The sequence below is a fragment of the Musca autumnalis genome, unplaced genomic scaffold (genome assembly GCF_047663935.1).
Source record: "Musca autumnalis isolate F117 unplaced genomic scaffold, ASM4766393v1 scaffold_1, whole genome shotgun sequence".
NCBI classification, from domain to species: Eukaryota; Metazoa; Arthropoda; class Insecta; order Diptera; family Muscidae; genus Musca; species Musca autumnalis.
Window position 1 is genome coordinate 76,718,247 of NW_027411644.1, and position 21,540 is coordinate 76,739,786.

General features: G+C 35.3%; 1 protein-coding gene across 13 annotated transcripts in view; it reads right to left on the reverse strand.

Moving 5' to 3' along the window:
- Dys (Dystrophin) overlaps window positions 1-21,540 on the reverse strand; it is a 917,866-nt gene that overhangs the window by 202,705 nt on the left and 693,621 nt on the right. For all 13 annotated transcript variants that reach the window (XM_073982338.1, XM_073982331.1, XM_073982322.1 and 10 more), the window contains one exon: window positions 21,058-21,215. In XM_073982338.1, the coding sequence (XP_073838439.1) occupies window positions 21,058-21,215 (158 nt within the window). The remainder of the gene's footprint in view (window positions 1-21,057; window positions 21,216-21,540) is intronic.

Sequence of the window (21,540 nt, forward strand, 5' to 3'; positions counted from 1 at the left end):
GGGGTTTTCTTGCCTTGGCCCTGTGGTAAGCTATGGACAAATAGCAATGCCATTGCTTATTCAACTAGACAATCGACCGCCCAAGCCAGCAACCAACCGCCCGTTCGCCCAACATCTTCTATTGACCATTAAAAATTCAACCACACACAGTTAACCAAAGAACAGCAGCAACAATACAAAAACTCTCTCCTTAGGGCACATTTCTTCTGCCGCACCAGAGATGTTTGTTAGTTATTGTTATTGATGTCGGTCGGTATTTGTCTTCGTTAGAGCTTTAATGGTGAGTGGGTGACCAATACGATGGATTAGAATAGTCGTGCCATGAGGTGGACACCACTATAATATTTACGCCACCACCTTCTTCCTAATGTACCGTTGTAGTTGCATTCTTTTATATGTGACTCCCCAATGAAAGGTCAACAATGTGTGAAAGCTTTTCCTTTTCTTTTCTTCCTTCAAATAATGAAGCATTGCATCACGAAGCCCATTAAAATCAGTCATACAAGTTATGGCTTTGATTGTGGTGTCCAGGTCACATAGAGACACTTGACTTTAACAGGTTTGTATTGCATTGTATGCGACTAATGCGGTAGGTAGATAGGAAATGCGGCAAAAAATCGGTAAAAAGTATTGCTTTTCTACTATTCTATTAATGGTCTGAGGTCTTGAAATCTTCCATGGACAGAAGACCTAATGAGGAAATCTATAGGCAATGTAAAACTTATCGAAATATTCCATTCCCAACAGATCGGTTCTTGGGGCCTTCGACAGGCAACAAAATACATTTTGAGGTCCTCTAGAGGCAATAGGGGACCTCTTGAGGACTTTCTTAGATAGCAAAGACTTCTTATGGTTTTCCACAGGCAACTGGTGACCTCTTGATGCAATAAATAGGCAACATAAGGCCTCCTGAAAACTTCTACGGGCAACAGAATATCGCTTGCGGTCTCCTATGGACAACGGGAAATTTCTTGAAGTCTTCTAAAGGCAACAGCAGACCTCTTAAGGCCTTCTGTAGGAAATGGGTAACCTCTTAAAGACCAACTACAGAGGTCTTCTATAGGCCAATGTTCTGCTGAGGTATTCTGTTGTCAGTATAAGACTTCTTGAGGTAACAAAAGACGTCTTAAGGTCTCTTATAGACAACAAAAGAACGAGTTAGACCTTCTTCAGGCAACGCAAGTCTTAAGAAAGATTTTTATAGACAACAGAAGATCGTTTGAGGCCTTCTTCAGGCAACGGAAGACCTAATATATCTCGGACGACCTCTTAAATAGCACTTTCTGTTGTCTTCTATAGGCCAATGATCTCCTGAGGTCTTCTGTAGGCAACGTAAGACTTCTTGAGGTTTTCAAAGGACCAATTTCGTTTTTCTACAGGCAATGGAAAATCTTTCAGGGTCTTCTTCAGGCAACAGAAGACTTTTTTATGGGCAACAGCCTTTTGAAGCCCTATTCAGGCAACGGAGGGCAATAGAATACCTGTAGTGGTTTTCTGTAGGCAACTGGAGACCTGTTGAGGTCTTCTTTAGGCAACGGAAGACATCTTGAAGTCTTCTAGGGGCAACAGAAGACCTCTTATGTTTTTCTATAGGCAACTGGAGACCTTATAATGTCTTATGGAGGCAATAGAAGATTTTTCTTTAGGAGGTCTTCACAGGATACTGAAGATCTCGTAACGTGTTCTTTAGGCAACAGAAGACTTCTTGAGGCTTTCTATAAGCATCAGAAGTCATCCTGTGGTTTTCCATAGGTAATTGGAAGCCTTTTGAGGTCTTCTAGAGGCAATATAAGACCTTCTGAGGTCCTCTTTAGGTAACAGAAGACCTCTTGAGATCTTTTTAAGACCTCTCATGGTTGCATTAAAGGCAACTAGAAACCTCGTGAGGTATGCTATAGGCAACAGAAGACTTCTTGAGGTTTTCTATAGGGTACTGGAGGCCTCTTGAGTTCTTCTGTGGGCAATACAAGACCTCTTTTGGCTTTCCATAATTGTTTGGAGGCCTCTTGAAGTATTCTATAGACAACAAAAGACTTATTCGTGGTTTTCTATAGACAACTGGAGACCTGTTGAGAACTTGTAGAGAAAAACGAAGACATTTTCAGGTCTTTTTCAGGCAAAAGAAAATTTTGTGAGACCTCCTTTAGGGAGCAGAAGACATTTGTAAAGTCTGATTAAGGTAACGGAAGACCTCTTGAAGGCTCCCAAAGACCACTTGAGATTAACAGAAGACCCGAAATCTTGTTCCAAAGGATCTCTTCAGGTCCACAGAAGACCCGAATTCTTCTCCTGAGATCTCCTGAGATCTTCTATTGGCAACAGAAGGTCTTCTATGCCCAACTAAATACCTTTTGATGGCTTTTATGGCCAACTGAAGACCACTTGGGGTCTTCTATGGGCAACACATAGGGACTTTTATGGCAACAGATGACCTTTTCAGGTATTCTTTATGCAAGTATAGTCCTCGCGGGATCTTCTATAGACATGAGAAAACCAATTGAGGTTTGCTGTAGAACACGGAAATAAACATTTTAAGGTCTTCTATAAGCAAAAGATCTCTTCAGTTCCTCTTAGGGTCTTGTATAAGTAACAAAGTATTTTTTTAGGTATTTTATAGGCAACATAAGGTCTTCTGTGCCCAACTAAATACCTTTTGATGGCTTTTATGGCCAACTAAAGACCACTTGGGGTCTTCTATGGGCTACACATAAGGACTTTTATGGCAACAGATGACCTTTTCAGGTCTTCTTTACGCAACAATAGTCCCCGCGGGGTCTTCTATAGACATGAGAAAACCACTTGAGGTTTGCTATAGCACACGGAAGAAATCTTGAGGTCTTCTATAGGCAACAAAAAACATTTTAAGGTCTTCTATAGGCAAAGGAACTGAAGGGAGTTCCTCTTAGAGTCTTGTATAAATAACAAAAGATTTTTGAGGTATTTTATAGGTAACGGAAGACACCTTGGACCCTCTATAGGCAACAGTAGATGTCTTGAGGTCTTCTACACCAACCTCAAGATTTTATCCAACAGAAGGCCTGAGGTCGTTTATGACAACAGAAGACCTCCTAAAGTTTTCTGTGGCCAATAGAACCCCTATTGGGGTCTTTTATGAGCAACTGAAGATGTCTTTAGTCGGCAACGTAAGACCTCTTGAGGTCTCTATAGGTAATAGAAGGTAACAGAATAGCTCTTGTAGGCTCCTATAGGCAACGTAAAGACTTTGAGGTCTTATAAGCAACGTAAGGGCTCTTGAGGTTTTTTTATGAGCAAATGAAGACCTCTTAAGGTCTTCTGTGGGCAATTGAATGGCTCAAGAGCTTTTTAGTGGACAATGGAAGATATCTTGAGGTCTCCATAGGTAATAGAAGTCCCCTTGAGGTCTTATGTAGGTAATAGAATACCTCTTGAAGGCTACTATAGGTAACGTAAAGACTTTGAGGTGTTATAAGCAACGTAAGGGCTCTTGAGGTCATTTTTATGGGCAAATGAATACCTCTTAAGGTCTTCTGTGGGCAACTGAATGGCTTTTTAGTCGGGAACGTAAGACCTCTTGAGGTCTTCTATATGCAATAGAAGTCCTCTTGAGGTCTTCTATAGTCAATGGAAATCCTCCTGAGGTCTTCGGTAGGTAACAAAATACCTCTTTAGGTCTCCTATAGGCAATGTAAGAGCTCTTAAGGCCATATAGGGCCAACTGATGACCTTTTGAGGTCTTCTGGGCCCAATTAAAGCCCTCAGTAGGTCTTTAGTGGGTAGTGGAAGATCTCTTAATGTTATATAGGCAATAAAAGACCTCTTGGGATCTGTTATAGGCAAAAGATGGCCTTTTGAGGTCCTCAAGAGACAATAGAAGGTATTTTGAAGCCTTCTGTAGAGCAATAGTAGACTTTTTGAAGTATTCTGTAGGTAACAGAACGCCTCTTGAGGTCTTCTAAATGTCTTAAATTGGTGACAGTATTCCAAAGCAAACAGTAGACCTCTTGAAGTCTTCTGAACACATCTTGAGGTATTCTAATGGTATCAGAAGTCTTCGTAATGTCTTTGCCTTGAAAACCTCTTGAGGACTTAGGTAAACAGTAGAAGACTCGTTGAAGTTCTCTGTAGGCAGTAAAATACTTTTTGAGGTAATAGAAGGTCTTCTAAGGTCTTGGGGTATTCTAAAGGCATCAGAAGACTTCGTAATGTCTTCTGTAGACATCAGAAAACCTCTTGAGAACTTACTTAAACAATGGAAGGCTTCTTGAAGTTATCTGTAGGCAGTAAAAGGTAATAGAAAGTCTTCTAACGTATTCTAAAGATAACATAAGACCTTTTCGATTTCTTATAGGCTACATCTTAAGTCTTCTATAGACTGCAGAAGACCTCGTGATAATAAAAAAGATTTCATTAAATTATATATGTATAATTACTAACGCTCTAAATTTTCATTTACATTTAAAATGGCCACAAATTTCTCTTTTCATTTAGCGTCTCCTCACCCTCTCTTGCTTACTCTCACATCACAAAATTTATGGCTTCCCTGTCAATTATATTTTGTATAGTTATCCTATTACAGTTCATTTATTAAATACAAAAGCATCCTCAGCATTCATTCATTCAGTCAGTCATTCATTGTTCTCCGAGGAGACATTGAAAGGGAATCTATGGAAAGTGTCTACTACCGATGTAGTTGCCATTGTTCATAGCCTGTGTATGTGTGTTTGTGTGCAATATATTTGTGTGACAGCAAGCTAAAAGTACGGATGGTTGGCGTCGATGGTTGTTGGGTTTGATGGTGACTTTAATCAATATTTAAACAATTTCAATATTTACACTGGCCACTATAAAAAAATTTCACTTTATAGAATGGCTATCCGAAAAGGTAGGAGGAGGAGAAATTTGTGGCGATACCCTGATGACGAGGATGGAGGAATAGAGGGTGGAACGGTGTTTGGTTATTTGATCACAGCACTGAGCATAGACTATTATAAATCATTGTATTGACACATTGTTGGAAGCGTGTTATTAAAAACAATGGCCAATGGAAACATCCAATGCGTTGCTTTCGTTTGTTGTTTTTGTTGTTTTATTGTGCCATGAAAAATTGCAAGTTTTCAATTTGTTCGAATTACAATAGACGCACGCAGATGTTTACATATGTGTATGTACATAAATATGTGTGTATCATAGGTGTCCTAATTTGTGGAGATCGAATAGTACAAAAACTTTTAAAGCGGATACGATGTGAAAGCATTATGACAATTAATATACACCAGCAGCGAATACATTGTAAACTAAATGTCGGGGTCTTCTATAAGACCAAATAGAAGAAAGAAGAAATAGAAAATACCTATCGGTCTTTTATGGGAAGGCTTTATATAATAAGTTTCGTTTATAGCATACAAGGATAACAAGGACATCAAAAATGTCCTTAAAAAATTCAATACTATATTATATAAAGCCAATATTCTCCTCTTTAATAAGACACCAACACCAGCATCGTGCGATGAATACAAGTATTTAAAACATTTTTTTTAATTGTCCTTTGAAATTTGAATGCCCTTTCAAAGGTCAACAGGATGAGAAAACGAAAAATCTTAAGTGCCATTTTACTCAAATTTGTCTATAGTTTCAGACGTATATAGTCCGGCTCATGTGTAATGCATTTTTTTTGAAAATTGTCGGACGGTGTTATATACCTTTGTTTATTTCTTTCCATTATGCTTTACTATTGTTTTTACCTCCCTCCCCCACCTTTCAACACAAGTCCTCATAGTTTTATGTGAAATTACAAATAGTTTGGTTTTAATTGAAACAACAAATACCTGCGTTTTATGCACTAATTCATCATCGTCGTCCTTTGTTCTTGTTAATTCGCAAATTGTTGCATACTTTTAGGATTTCATTGTAGTAAAAACGGAAAATGCATAAAACAAGTCACAAAGTTTTTAAATGAACTTTATGAATATTTTTCTGCATAAACAATAAAAGTTTCTTAACAAAATTTTCAAGATGATGATGAAATAACTCTTTTATAACCATTGTTGTTGTTGTTGTTTTCGTTTTTCCTCTAAACAACATAAAAATCGCCAAAGAGAAGAAGAAGTAACGGAAGGAAAACAAAACTTTATATTCTTTTTCTTTAACATTTTTGGTCCATAAAGTCCTATTAAGGCAATAAAAGCTTGAAGTTGGCCAAACAGTAGGAAAAGAAATGACATAGAGAAAAATACTGAGAAGGAAGGTAAACAGAAAAAGGGAAATAAACAACAAGGTACTTTATAATAAACTCTGAAATGTTTTTGAGCTGTTTTTGTTGTTGTTGTTGATTTTATGAAGTTGTAAACATTTTTCTTACTGCCATAAACTAGTGAACAAGACTAAGCGGAATGATTGTTTTCAAAGGAATTTTTTAAAGAATATTTCTTTAAAGGAGTAACGAAGGTGTACTTCCTGTGGCCTTCCGTAGACAACAGAAGACATCGTGATGCCTTTTATAGGCTAGAGAAGACCTCCTGAGGCCGTCTACAGGCCATGGACCAAATGACCTCTTGAGGTATTCTATAGGTAAGAGCAGACATTTTGAGGCCTTAATACGACAACAGAAGACCCTTGAGGTATTCTAGGGGCAAGAGAACCCCTCTTAAGGACTTCCTCAGGCAACAGAATACCTGTTAGGGTCTTCTATAGGCAACAAAAAACGTCTCGATATATTTTATAGTTAACCTGAGACTTCTAGTAGACTTTGCGGTCTTAATAAAAAACAGAAGATCTTTTGAAGTCGTTAGCAGGGAAGAGAAGACCTCCTGAGGCCTTCTATGTAGGCAACAAATAATTTCATGGGTTTTTCTATAAGCAACAGCAATTTTTTTAGACCTATAAAGTTTTCTGTCGCCTAAAGTGGAGTCCACCGAGCATTGCGCTGCCTATAGAAACCTATTGAAGGCTTCTGGGGACCATGGTACACCTGTGAAGACTTCTAGAGTTCCTCTATAGATAACAGAAGATCTCTTGAGGTCTTCAGTAGGCAACAAAAGGTATCTTGGGTTCTTCTATAGGCGACATAAGACGTCGTGAATCTTTCGATAGCATTAGACGACCTCTTGAGGCCGTCTATAGGCCTTGGAAGACCTCTTGAGGTATTCAATTGGCAACACAAGACCCCTTGAGGTATTCTCTAGGTAAGAGCAGACCTCTTGAGGCCTTAATACGACAACAGAAGACCCCTTGAGGTATTCTAGGGGCAAGAGAACCCCTCTTGAGACCCCCTCAGGCAACAAAACACGCTCGAGATATTCTATTGCCAAGAGAACCCCTCTTGAGGACTTCCTCAGGCAACAGAATACCTGTTAGGGTCTTCTATAGGCAACAAAAGGCGTCTCGATGTATTTTATAGTTAACCTCAGACCTCTAGTAGACTTTGCGGTCTTAATAAACAACAGACGATCTTTTGAAGTCTTTAGCAGGGAAGAGAAGACCTCCTGAGGCCTTATATGTAGGCAACAAATGATCTCTTGGGGTTTTCTATAAGCAACAGAACATTTTTTAAGGCCTTATGGGCATAAAAGACCTATAAAGTTTTCTGTCGCCTAAAGTTTTCGCTGCCTATAAAAACATTTTGAAGGCTTCCGGGGACCATGGTGCACCTGTAAAGACCCCTAGAGTTCCTCTAGAGGTAACAGAGGATCTCTTGAGGTCTTCAGTAGGCAACAAAAGATATCTTGGGTTCTTCTATAGGTAAAATAAGACGTCGAGAATCTTTCTATACCAAGAGAATACCTCTTGAGGCCGTATACAGGCCATGTAAGACATCTTGAGGTATTCTATTGGCAACAGAAGACCCCTTGAGGTATCCTATAGGCAAGATAAGACTTTTTGTGGCTTTTCTCATGGAACAGAAGGCCGCTTGAAGTATTCTATAAGAAAGATAAGGGCCTTGAGGTTTTTTATAGATAGAATAAAACCATAAGGGGTCTTCTGCAGGCACAAGAATACTTGTTAGGGTCTGCTATAGGCAGCAGAAGACATTTTGAGATCTGCAATAGGTAACCTGAGACATATAGGAGTCTTTGCGGTCTTACATAAGCAACATGAGATTTCTTAAGTCTTCTTCAAGGAAGAATTCTTGGCTTTTTTTCTATGTGCAACAGAAGATTTCTTGAGGTATAGAAGACCTAGGCATAGAAGACCTATAAAGTTCTCTGTTGCCTACTGTGGACCTCAAGAGACATTCTGCTGAATACAAAAAACTTTTGAGGTCTTCTGTGGGCCATGGTGCAGAGATCTTCTATGGGCAACAGAACATCTCGTGAGATCTTCAGTAGACAAGATATCATGGGGTCGTCTTTTGGCAACACCAGACCTCTTAGTGTTGATTTTAGGCAACAGAAGACTTCTTGACCTCTTGAGGCCACAGAACACCTCAGAAGATCTTATGAAGTCTTTTATTGTAAAGATAAGACCTCTTGAGGTCTTCTTTAGGCAACAGAAAACCTCGTGAGACCTTCTATAGGCCATGACGTCTTCTATAAGCTACGGAAGACCTTTTGAGGTCTTACATAGGTAATAGGAGATCTCCTGATATCTTTTACAGGCAGCAGAAAAACTCTTGGGGGTTTTCTAAAGGCAAGGCAATACACCTTGAAGTCTTCCAAGGGGAACAGAACATCGCCTGAAGTCTGCGATAGGCAACAGAAGTCCCCTCGAGGTAACCAGCAGACCTCTTGAGACCTCCTCTATGGACACCAGCAGACCTCTTGGATTCTGCAACAGGCAACAGAGGACGTTGAGGTATTCAAGAGGACACAGAAGACCTCTAGGGTTTATCTATAGGCAACAGACGACCACCTGGGATCTTTGCGATATTCTGTAGGAAACAGAAGATCTCTTGAAGTCCTTACAGGGAAGATAAGACCTGTTGAGGTCTTCTAATGGCAACAGACGATATCGAGAGGCCTTCTATAGGCAACAGAAGATCTCTTGAGTTTATATAAGTCCTCTAGAGGTTAGCTTTTAAGTCTTCAATTGACAACAAGAGACATCTTAGACAGTACCAGACAGTTTGTCTTCAAATACAACTCTGATTTACTAACACATACATACATTTGTCGGTTGTCTTCCAGCTGTCCATCATATTTTCACAGACAGTCGGGTTAACAAATGTTTGACATTTTTGTGAAAAATAAGTGATACGATAATTCAGATGCGTTGAAAACAAAAGAACATGAACAGAAACAAAATATGTGAACGGAACACAAAAAGAAATCTATGATTTTTATTCATAATTTTACAACTGTTTTTGCAGTTGTCTGGACGGCTACGTCACACAGGCAAGTTTTGGGTTTTTGACAATCAATACATGAACTGAACTGTCCTGTCATATGTAAACGCAGGGTTAAGGTCTTCATGAAGCAAAAGAAGACCTCTTGAGGTCTTCTATTGGAAACAGAAGATCTCTTGAGGTGCTTTGTGGACAACAGATGATCTGCTGAGGTCTTGGGCAACAGAATACTTCCTGAGGTATTCTATGGGCAACAGAATACCTCTTGTGTCTTCTATTGGCAACAGAATGCCTTCTTGAGTTTTTCAGTATGCACCAGAAGACCTCTTGGGGTTTTTGAAGGTATCAAAAATCGTATTGTCCTCTTCTATGGACAACAGAAGACAGAATACGTCTTGACGTTTTCAGGGGAGCAACAGAAGATCTCTTTGTTTCGTATACAGGCACCAGAAGACATGTTGGGTCCACTTTGGTCTTCTAAAGGCAACATAGGTTCTCTGAGCGTCTTTTAAGACCTTCTGTAAGCCATGGGATCAACAGAATAACTCTTGAAGACCTGTTGGGTCCACTATAGGCGACCGAAAACTCTTTAGGGCTTCTTAAGGCAACATAGGTCCTCTGATCGTCTTTTAAGACCTTCTGTAAGCCATGGGAGCAACAGTAGAACTCTTGAGGCCTTTCACTTTTAGAAATATTTTTCAAAGGTCACGAGGGGAAAACACTTTGACAATTTGGAGTCGATTCAGCCCTTTCCGTCCGTTTGTGTGTCAGCTGATGTGCATGGCGGGCTGATGCGCAGGAAAACTCACTAATGAATCGACCGGTTTAGTGTACACCTCGTCATATTTTTTAGCCCAAGCTTATATGAAGTTTGAAGATGGGTTACTCCTTCCGGTACCTTCCCCACAAAAGTTCAAAATTTGTTAAAATGGTGCGTACGATAACTCTCAAAAAGACAAACAGATTTTTTTCAAACTTTGCAGATCGTAATATTTCTCCCAGAAATAGATCAGGTCCAAATATAGACTATATCAGTCCAAGCTTTCGGGTGCGTAGCACACAAAATATGAAAATTGTTCGAAAAAAATGTGCCAGTTGTCTACGCCGCCCCTATTCAAATGGTACAATTTCTTTTGGGGGACACGTCCATACTTCCAGAGGTTATGGCCCAAAAGCCTAAAAAAACCCAAGGTGTCACCAACTGAAATTACTACTGAGCACGCTAACTTACGAATTGAACATTCGCTTTGGGCGAAATTTTTCACATCGTAAAATTTCCTTCCAAGCGTACATTAAGTTCCATCAATGTCTATATTGGACAACAATTTCGGATACCTACTTCACAAAAGTTTTAAATTTTAATCCCGTGCAGTTTAAAAGCTGTGGGGGATCGTTTTGAAGTTGTTCCTGAAGGTATTTTTGTTGGCCTGTCTACAGCAGTATAATGTTTTTTATGGGCAAGTTCATGCTGTTTGAGAGAATGATACAAAAGCTCTAAGAATGTGCAAATACACATTTTTTGGAGAAAAGGATTTCAGTTATTGAATATCCGATCTGTCCATATATGAAGGTCTCAAATCGCACAGGCTGAGGGTATATCTCTGTCAGCTGAGCCCACTGATATTTTTTATTTGTTAAAATTATTTTTCAAAGTATTTTGGGTGCCACCGTTGTGCATTGGTATGCACACCCGCCTTGCACTCAGAAGGTCTGAGGTTCGATTCCCAGGTCAGGTAACATCAAATTTCCAACGGTGGCAAAATACCCCTCAGTAATGTTGCGACATTTCCTGAGTATTACAGCCATGTAAAACTTCTCTACAAGTGGTGTCTTAATACATGCCGTTCGGACTCGGTGATAAACTGTAGATCCCATATCATTGAGCTAATATGAATCGGGGTGCACTCATTGATATGAGAGAAGTCTCTCTTGTCCCGCCGGGGATTTGTGGAACATTATTATTATTTTTCAAAGGAAAATTAAATTAAGTATAAAATATGTATTTTTTCAATGATCAATCCAAGCGGATTTTTGAGGAGATATATTTTTTTAAAAGTCGACAGAGGTTTGCTGAGGAATAGTATTAAAAAAAAATTATGTTCGATTTTTTGTTGGAATAGTATTTAAGCGGCGATTTTTTAAGCCCCAATGACCTTTGTGTTTTTCAGTTTCCAATGTCCACTAAATTCACAAATTTAAAGAAAATTGTAGCATACCTTAGGGAGCTATTTTTAAATTTGTAAAAGACACTGCCTAATTCTTAATTTTCTGAAATAATTCTTTATTCTTCCATTCATTGAATTTAATTGTGCTATAATTTTCAAATTAATTTCATTGCCATCACAAACTTCTGTGTCTCTTAAAAAAATAAGATTTCAAATGTGATTTGTAAAATCTCAAACAAAATAATTATTCATATTTATAATTTGATTAGCATTCAGTGTAAATGTCAGATTCATAATAACTTCCAAACACAACCTTTTGATGAATGAATGCCTGAATTAAAAGGTTGTATAATTAAAGCTCACTTCAAATCTTGAAATTTTCAGAGCCTTATGAGATTGCCTGTTTTAAATTATAATTTTAAAGTCATTTATGACAGCCAGACAGCCAGAGAATTCTGGTGGTTGTATATTTTATGGCTCAATTAAATTCCAACGCCTAGGCAATGATTTTTGTGTACTTCATCTTTCATTCTACCACTCCTCCTTTTACTACTCCTGAACATTTCTAACATTTGTTACATTTCAATTAGCGGCGTCAGGGTTATTGTTGTTGTTATTGTAATAATCATTTTTGCTTTTGTTTGTTGTGCCTTAGCTTTTGTTTCTTATTGCCATTTTAATCCAATTAATTAAAAACCAGCATTGGTTCTATAGCAACACTTACTCTCTCATTTTCCCCACCATCATGGCACTTTCACAGTCTCTTTATTGTTACCCACCCACTCATAACAGTGTAATTTACCCCCAGCAAAACTTATGAAAAACTTTCTGCTTCATTTAAATTTCATTGGGCGTTGCGGGTGTCTAAAAACGTTTGCAAAATATGCTAAAATGGATTGCTACAGATGGATATTTCTGCAGGGATATTTGTTGTCGGTTGGATATTTGTATCGCCATAAGCTTTTTACGTGAACAATTTGTAGTTCACCTGTATTTGGGTCTTTGTCCTGTCGCAGAATACTATTGAATGGAAGTATCCCTCCCATTGTATTGTATTTCGATTTTATAATTCATTCACATTTTTCCGATTACAGTTGTGTGCAGCAGGTACAGGTGTTTTAAGGCTGGAGATTTGTTTGTTAGCATGGATCATGAAACGTAATTGGAATTAAATAACAATTGGTGCACCCAAACCCAAGGGAGAGAGATGGGTGGATGGGTGATTTGGAATAAAATCAGGCCACAGTGACGTATGAAAAATTTTCTATTAAATTTTATAGGCCACTGTGGTCTATGAAAATGTTCTATAAAATTGTATAGGCCACTGTGGCCTATGAAAAATTTTCTATAACATTTTATATGTCACTGTGGCCTATGAAAAATGTTCTAAAAATTTTATAGGCCTAAGGAAAATTTTGTACAAAATGTTATAGGTCACTGTTGCCTATGAAAATGTGTCTATAAAATTTTAGAGATCACTGTGGCCTATGAAAAATTTTCTATAAAATTTTATAGGCCACTGTGGCCTATGAAAAATTTTCTATAAAATTTTATAGGCCACTGTGGCCTATGAAAAATTTTCTATAAAATTTTATAGGCCACTGTGGCTTATGAAAATTTTCTATAAAATTTTATAGGCCACTGTGGCCTATGAAAAATTTTCTATAAAATTTTATAGGCCACTGTGGCCTATGAAAAATTTTCTATAAAATTTTATAGGCCACTGTGGCCTATGAAAAATTTTCTATAAAATTTTATAGGCCACTGTGGCCTATGAAAAATTTTCTATAAAATTTTATAGGCCACTGTGGCCTATGAAAAATTTTCTATAAAATTTTATAGGCCACTGTGGCCTATGAAAAATGTTCTAAAAAATTTTATAGGCCTAAGGAAAATTTTGTACAAAATGTTATAGGTCACTGTTGCCTATGAAAATGTGTCTATAAAATTTTAGAGATCACTGTGGCCTATGAAAAATTTTCTATAAAATTTTATAGGCCACTGTGGCCTATGAAAAATTTTCTATAAAATTTTATAGGCCACTGTGGCCTATGAAAAATTTTCTATAAAATTTTATAGGCCACTGTGGCCAATGAAAAATTTTCTATAAAATTTTATAGGCCACTGTGGCCTATGAAAAATTTTTTATAAAATTTTATAGGCCACTGTGGCCTATGAAAAAGTTTCTATAAAATTTTATATGCCACAGTGGCCTATGAACAATTTTCTATAACATTTTATATGTCACTGTGGCCTATGAAAAATGTTCTAAAAAATTTTATAGGCCTAAGGAAAATTTTGTACAAAATGTTATAGGTCACTGTTGCCTATGAAAATGTGTCTATAAAATTTTAGAGATCACTGTGGCCTATGAAAAATTTTCTATAAAATTTTATAGGCCACTGTGGACTATGAAAAATTTTCTATAAAATTTTATAGGCCACTGTGGCCTATGAAAAATTTTCTATAAAATTTTATAGGCCACTGTGGCCTATGAAAAATTTTCTATAAAATTTTATAGGCCACTGTGGCCAATGAAAAATTTTCTATAAAATTTTATAGGCCACTGTGGCCTATGAAAAATATTCTATAAAATTTTATAGGCCACTGTGGCCTATGAAAAATGTTCTATAAAATTTTATAGGCCTAAGGAAAATTTTGTACAAAATGTTATAGGTCACTGTTGCCTATGAAAATGTGTCTATAAAATTTTAGAGATCACTGTGGCCTATGAAAAATTTTCTATAAAATTTAATAGGCCACTGTGGCCTATGAAAAATTTTCTATAAAATTTTATAGGCCACTGTGGCCTATGAAAAATTTTCTATAAAATTTTATAGGCCACTGTGGCCTATGAAAAATTTTCTATAAAATTTTATAGGCCACTGTGGCCTATGAAAAATTTTCTATAAAATTTTATAGGCCACTGTGGCCTATGAAAAATTTTCTATAAAATTTTATAGGCCACTGTGGCCAATGAAAAATTTTCTATAAAATTTTATAGGCCACTGTGGCCAATGAAAAATTTTCTATAAAATTTTATAGGCCACTGTGGCCAATGAAAAATTTTCTATAAAATTTTATAGGCCACTGTGGCCTATGAAAAATTTTTTATAAAATTTTATAGGCCACTGTGGCCTATGAAAAAGTTTCTTTAAAATGTAATAAACCACTGCGACCTATGAAAATTTTTCTATAAAATTTTATAGGCCACTGTGGCCTATGAAAAATTTTCTATAAAATTTTATAGGCCACTGTGGCCTATGAAAAATTTTCTATAAAATTTTATAGGCCACTGTGGCCTATGAAAAATTTTCTATAAAATTTTATAGGCCACTGTGGCCTATGAAAATTTTTCTATAAAATTTTATAGGCCACTGTGAAAAGTTTTCTATACAATGTTATAGGCCACTGTGGCCTATGAACATTTTTCTATAAAATTTTACAGGCCACTGTGGCCTATGAACAATTTTCTATAAAATTTTATTGGCCACTGTGGCCTATGAAAAATGTTCTATAAAATTTTATAGGCCACTGTGTCCTATGAAAACTGTTCTATAAAATTTTATAGGCCACTGTGGCCTATGAAAAATTCTCTATAAAATTTTATAGGCCACTGTGGCCTATGAAAAATTTTCTATAAAATTTTATAGGCCACTGTGGCCTATGAAAAATTTTCTATAAAATTTTATAGGCCACTGTGGCCTATGAAAAATTTTCTATAAAATTTTATAGGCCACTGTGGCCTATGAAAAATTTTATATAAAATTTTATAGGCCATTGTGGCCTATGAAAAATTTTCTATAAAATTTTATAGGCCACTGTGGCCTATGAAAAATTTTCAATAAAATTTTATAGGCCACTGTGGCCTATGAAAAATTTTCTATAAAATTTTATAGGCCACTGTGGCCTATGAAAAATTTTCTATAAAATTTTATAGGCCACTGTGGCCTATGAAAAATTTTCTATAAAATTGTATAGGCCACTGTGGCCTATGAAAAATTTTCTATAAAATTTTATAGGCCACTGTGGCCTATGAAAAATTTTCTATAAAATTTTATAGGCCACTGTGGCCTATGAAAATTTTTCTATAAAATTTTATAGGCCACTGTGGCCTATGAAAATTTTTCTATAAAATTTTATAGGCCACTGTGGCCTATGAAAATTTTTCTATAAAATTTTATAGGCCACTGTGAAAAGTTTTCTATACAATGTTATAGGCCACTGTGGCCTATGAACATTTTTCTATAAAATTTTACAGGCCACTGTGGCCTATGAACAATTTTCTATAAAATTTTATAGGCCACTGTGGCCTATGAAAAATGTTCTATAAAATTTTATAGGCCACTGTGTCCTATGAAAACTGTTCTATAAAATTTTATAGGCCACTGTGGCCTATGAAAAATTCTCTATAAAATTTTATAGGCCACTGTGGCCTATGAAAAATTTTCTATAAAATTTTATAGGCCACTGTGGCCTATGAAAAATTTTCTATAAAATTTTATAGGCCACTGTGGCCTATGAAAAATTTTCTATAAAATTTTATAGGCCACTGTGGCCTATGAAAAATTTTCTATAAAATTTTATAGGCCACTGTGGCCTATGAAAAATTTTCTATAAAATTTTATAGGCCATTGTGGCCTATGAAAAATTTTCTATAAAATTTTATAGGCCACTGTGGCCTATGAAAAATTTTCAATAAAATTTTATAGGCCACTGTGGCCTATGAAAAATTTTCTATAAAATTTTATAGGCCACTGTGGCCTATGGAAAATTTTCTATAAAAATTTTTTCATATAAAATTAATAAATGCTCAGTGGCCTAAAAATTTTATAGAAAATTTTTCATAGGCCACAGTGGCCTATAAAATTTTATAGAAAAATTTTCATAGGCCACAGTGATCTCTAAAATTTTATAGACACATTTTCATAGGCAACAGTGACCTATAACATTTTGTACAAAATTTTCCTTAGGCCTATAAAATTTTTTAGAACATTTTTCATAGGCCACAGTGACATATAAAATGTTATAGAAAATTTTTCATAGGCCACAGTGGCCTATAAAATTTTATAGAAAATTTTTCATAGGCCACAGTGGCCTATACAATTTTATAGAACATTTTTCATAGGCCACAGTGGCCTATAAAATTTATTAGAAAATTTTTCATACGTCACTGTGGCCTGATTTTATTCAAGAATTTTCAATTATGTTAAAAACAACCTCTTTAAATAACATTATTTATAATAATATTTCACCCATCTCTCTCCCTTGGGTTTGGGTGCACCAATTGTTATTTAATTCCAATTACGTTTCATGATCCATGCTAACAAACAAATCCCCCAGCCTTAAAACACCTGTACCTGCTGCACACAACTGTAATCGGAAAAATGTGAATGAATTATAAAATCGAAATGCAATACAATGGGAGGGATACTTCCATTCAATAGTATTCTGCGACAGGCCAAAGACCCAAATACAGGTGAACTACAAATTGTTCACGTAAAAAGCTTATGGCGACACAAATATCCAACCGACAACAAATATCCCTGCAGAAATATCCATCTGCAGCAATCCATTTATATAGAAAAATTTGTCATAGGCCACAGTGGCCTATACAATTTTATAGAAAAATTTTCATAAGCCACAGTGGCCTATAAAATTTTGTAGAACATTTTTCATAGGCCACACTGGCCTATACAATTTTGTAGAAAATGTTTCATAGGCAACAGTGTCCTCTAAAATTTTATAGAAACTTTTTATAGGCCACAGTGGCCTATACAATTTTATAGAACATTTTTCATAGGCCACAGTGGCATATAAAATTTTATAGCAATTTTTTCATAGGCCACAGCGGCCTATAAAATTTTATAGAAAACTTTTCACAGTGGCCTATAAAATTTTATAGAAAATTTTTCATAGGCCACAGTGGCCTATAAAATTTTATACAAAATTTTTCATAGGCCACAGTGGCCTATAAAATTTTATAGAAAAATTTTCATAGGTCGTAGTGGTCTATTAAATTTTAAAGAAAATTTTTCATAGGCCACAGTGGTCTATTAAATTTTAAAGAAAATTTTTCATAGGCCACAGTGGCCTATAAAATTTTATAGGAAATTTTTCATAGGCCACAGTGGCCTATAACATTGTATAGAAAACTTTTCACAGTGGCCTATAAAATTTTATAGAAAATTTTTCATAGGCCACAGTGGCCTATAAAATTTTATAGAAAATTTTTCATAGGCCACAGTGGCCTATAAAATTTTATAGAAAATTTTTCATAGGCCACAGTGGCCTATAAAATTTTAAAGAAAATTTTTCATAGGCCACAGTGGCCTATACAATTTTATAGGAAATTTTTCATAGGCCACAGTGGCCTATACAAATTTATAGAACATTTTTCATAGGACACAGTGGCCTATAAAATTTTAAAGAAAAATTTGTCATAGGCCACAGTGGCATAAAATATTTTATAGAAAAATTTGTCATAGGCCACAGTGGCCTATACAATTTTATAGAAAAATTTTCATATGCCACAGTGGCCTATAAAATTTTGTAGAACATTTTTCATAGGCCACACTGGCCTATAAAATTTTGTAGAAAATGTTTCATAGGCAACAGTGTCCTCTAAAATTTTATAGAAACTTTTTATAGGCCACAGTGGCCTATACAATTTGATAGAACATTTTTCATAGGCCACAGTGGCATATAAAATTTTATAGCAATTTTTTCATAGGCCACAGTGGCCTATAAAATTTTATAGAAACGTTTTCATAGGCCACAGTGGCCTATAAAATTTTATAGAAATTTTTTCATAGGCCACAGTGGCCTATAAAATTTTATAGACATTTTTTCATAGGCCACAGTGGCCTATAAAATTTTATAGAAAATTTTTCAAAGGCCACAGTGGTCTATAAAATTTTAAAGAAATTTTTTCATAGGCCACAGTGGCCTATAAAATTTTATAGAAAATATTTCATAGGCCACAGTGGTCTATACAATTTTATAGAAAAAATTTCATAGGCCACAGTGGCCTATAAAATTTTATAGAAAATTTTTCATAGGCCACAGTGGCCTATAAAATGTTATAGAAAATTTTTCATAGGCCACAGTGGCCTATAAAATGTTATAGAAAATTTTTCATAGGCCACAGTAGCCTATAAAAGTTATAGAAAATGTTTCATAGGCCACAGTGACCTATACAATTTTACAGAAAATTTATCATAGGCCACATTGGCCTATCAAATTTTATAGAAAATTTTTCATAGGCCACAGTGGCCTATAAAATTTTATAGAAAAATTTTCATAGGCCACAGTGGCCTATAAAATTTTAAAGAAAATTTTTCATAGGCCACAGTGGCCTATAAAATTTCAAAAAATTTTATAGAAAATTTTTCATAGGCCACCGTGGCCTATAAAATTTTATAGAAAATTTTTCATAGGCCACAGTTGTCTATAAAATTTTAAAGAAAATTTTTCATAGACCACAGTTTTTTATAGAAAATTTTTCATAGACCACAGTGACCTATAACATTTTATATAATTTTTTTCTATAAAATTGTATAGAAAATGTTCCTTAGGCCACAGTGACCTATTTAATTTTATAGAAATTTCTTCATAGGCCACAGTGGCATATAAAATTTTATAGCAATTTTTTCATAGGCCACAGTGGCCTATAAAATTTTATAGAAACGTTTTCATAGGCCACAGTGGCCTATAAAATTTTATAGAAATTTTTTCATAGGCCACAGTGGCCTATAAAATTTTATAGACATTTTTTCATAGGCCACAGTGGCCTATAAAATTGTATAGAAAATTTTTCAAAGGCCACAGTGGTCTATAAAATTTTAAAGAAATTTTTTCATAGGCCACAGTGGCCTATAAAATTTTATAGAAAATATTTCATAGGCCACAGTGGTCTATACAATTTTATAGAAAAAATTTCATAGGCCACAGTGGCCTATAAAATTTCAAAAAATTTTATAGAAAATTTTTCATAGGCCACCGTGGCCTATAAAATTTTATAGAAAATTTTTCATAGGCCACAGTTGTCTATAAAATTTTAAAGAAAATTTTTCATAGACCACAGTTTTTTGTAGAAAATTTTTCATAGACCACAGTGACCTATAACATTTTATATAATTTTTTTCTATAAAATTGTATAGAAAATGTTCCTTAGGCCACAGTGACCTATTTAATTTTATAGAAATTTCTTCATAGGCCACAGTGGCCTATAAAATTTTTTGAATAGTTTTCATAGGCCACTGTGCAGATCTTGTACTTCTTAAATCTTAAACGAATAATAATAAAAGTTTTTATTTTTTATTTTCATTTCGGAATTTTGTTTTGAATTGTTCCACTTCTTGGCAAATTGAAAACTAAAGCTTTAATTGTTACTGGCCAAAACAAGAAAAAACAATAACAAGAACTTTGTCTTGCCCACAATAACAATTAACACATATTCAACACTCCCCGCCCCCAATGTTAAATGTCAGGAATTCCCTTGAATTAACCCTGATCCGGCTTTTTAACATTTCAAAAAAAAAAAACAAAGATTTGTTGTTTTATTTCAAAAAACAACAACAACATTTCTCCAAATGATGCAAATTCCAAACTGCAAATAAAAACACCAACACAAATGAGGAACTCACAAACTAAGCATTTATTGGGTGCTGGTGGGAAAAAGGGAGGGTAGTAGGGAGGAATTTTGGTAAACCACAAATGAAATGTTAAATGGGATGAAAAGTAAAATTAAAATGAGATTTTGTTATGTTTTGTAGTTTTTTGGTATGGAATTTGTTGTTGTTCCCAAATGGGAGAAGTTCAACCAACACGAGTGAAGCGAATGGATGGCTGGCAGCATGAAAGAGCCAAGTGACCTCTACCATTGGTATTTTTAGCAAAAATAAAATCATGGCAGAACAACCATTAAAAGCTGCCAGTGCAAGGACACTGTTGATGATAACAGCAACAATGCTGCTGGTAGCTAGCTGCACAGAGATAGTAACACCAGCATTAACAACACCATCACCATCATGTGTGTATGTATGTATATGTGTTTGCATTACATAAACTAAGTACATTTTTTGCACATAATAAAGTTTGGAATTTCCTCTCTGTCATGTTCAGTGCGTGTGAGTGTGTTTTTGGCTTGAGTTGATTTCAGTAAACTGATGCTGATGTGAAAAACCACATGAAAACAACAAATCTGAAGTTTTCCCAACCAAAGGCAAAAACAAGCTATTAAAATGAAATCCCAGCAACAAGAGATTGCAAAAATCCAACAAAAATAGTTTTGTTACTTGGAGTAAAGAATGTTTGGCATTGGAATTGAAATTAAATTCTTTCCTCTCCATTATGGAGGACATTTTTAGTAGTATTATAATTAACTGAAAACGGATATAGTTTTAAATTGAAAACCATGCTAAAAATCTAGACAAAATGTTCACAATTTCCAAATCCAAGAGTCCACTCAAACTCTTTGCTTTCGTTTAAAAGAAAAAAATATATCAAAAACGAAATTCACAATTTTTTGATGACCATCTTTATATCTCCCCCTCCCTCTTTCCATCATTTTCATTTTACTATAAATAAAACATTTACGAAAAAAAATTACAATCTTCTACAACTTACCGTCATGTATTCATCTAAACGATGTTTCCAATTGTCAGATTTATCAATGAGATTATTCCATTGCTCTGAGAGTTTAGCAACTTCACGTCGAATGCTGCGTGTCAATTCACGGCTTTGTTCTTCGGCAGTTAAATAACGTGAATCCGTATCATGGGCTGCTGGGAAAATAAAGAGAAGAGACAAGAACAATATCGATAAAAGGGAGTGAATAAAAAATTGAACACAAATAGATACAAATGACTTGGTGGTAGATAGAGACGTCTGTAAAATGTAAAAAAGGAAAAAAAGCAAAATCAAATTCAGAGATAACAAAATTACTCCATGAAATAATGCTAAGCCAGCAGTAAGGGACAACAGTAGCAGCGACAAGAACAGTAGTAGCAGAGTATTTAGCTGCCATTCCTTATGTCACTTTTGTGTGACATTTTTATTTTTAGACATTCGAACGCTTAATGGCAATAGCACGACACAAAGTGATAAATA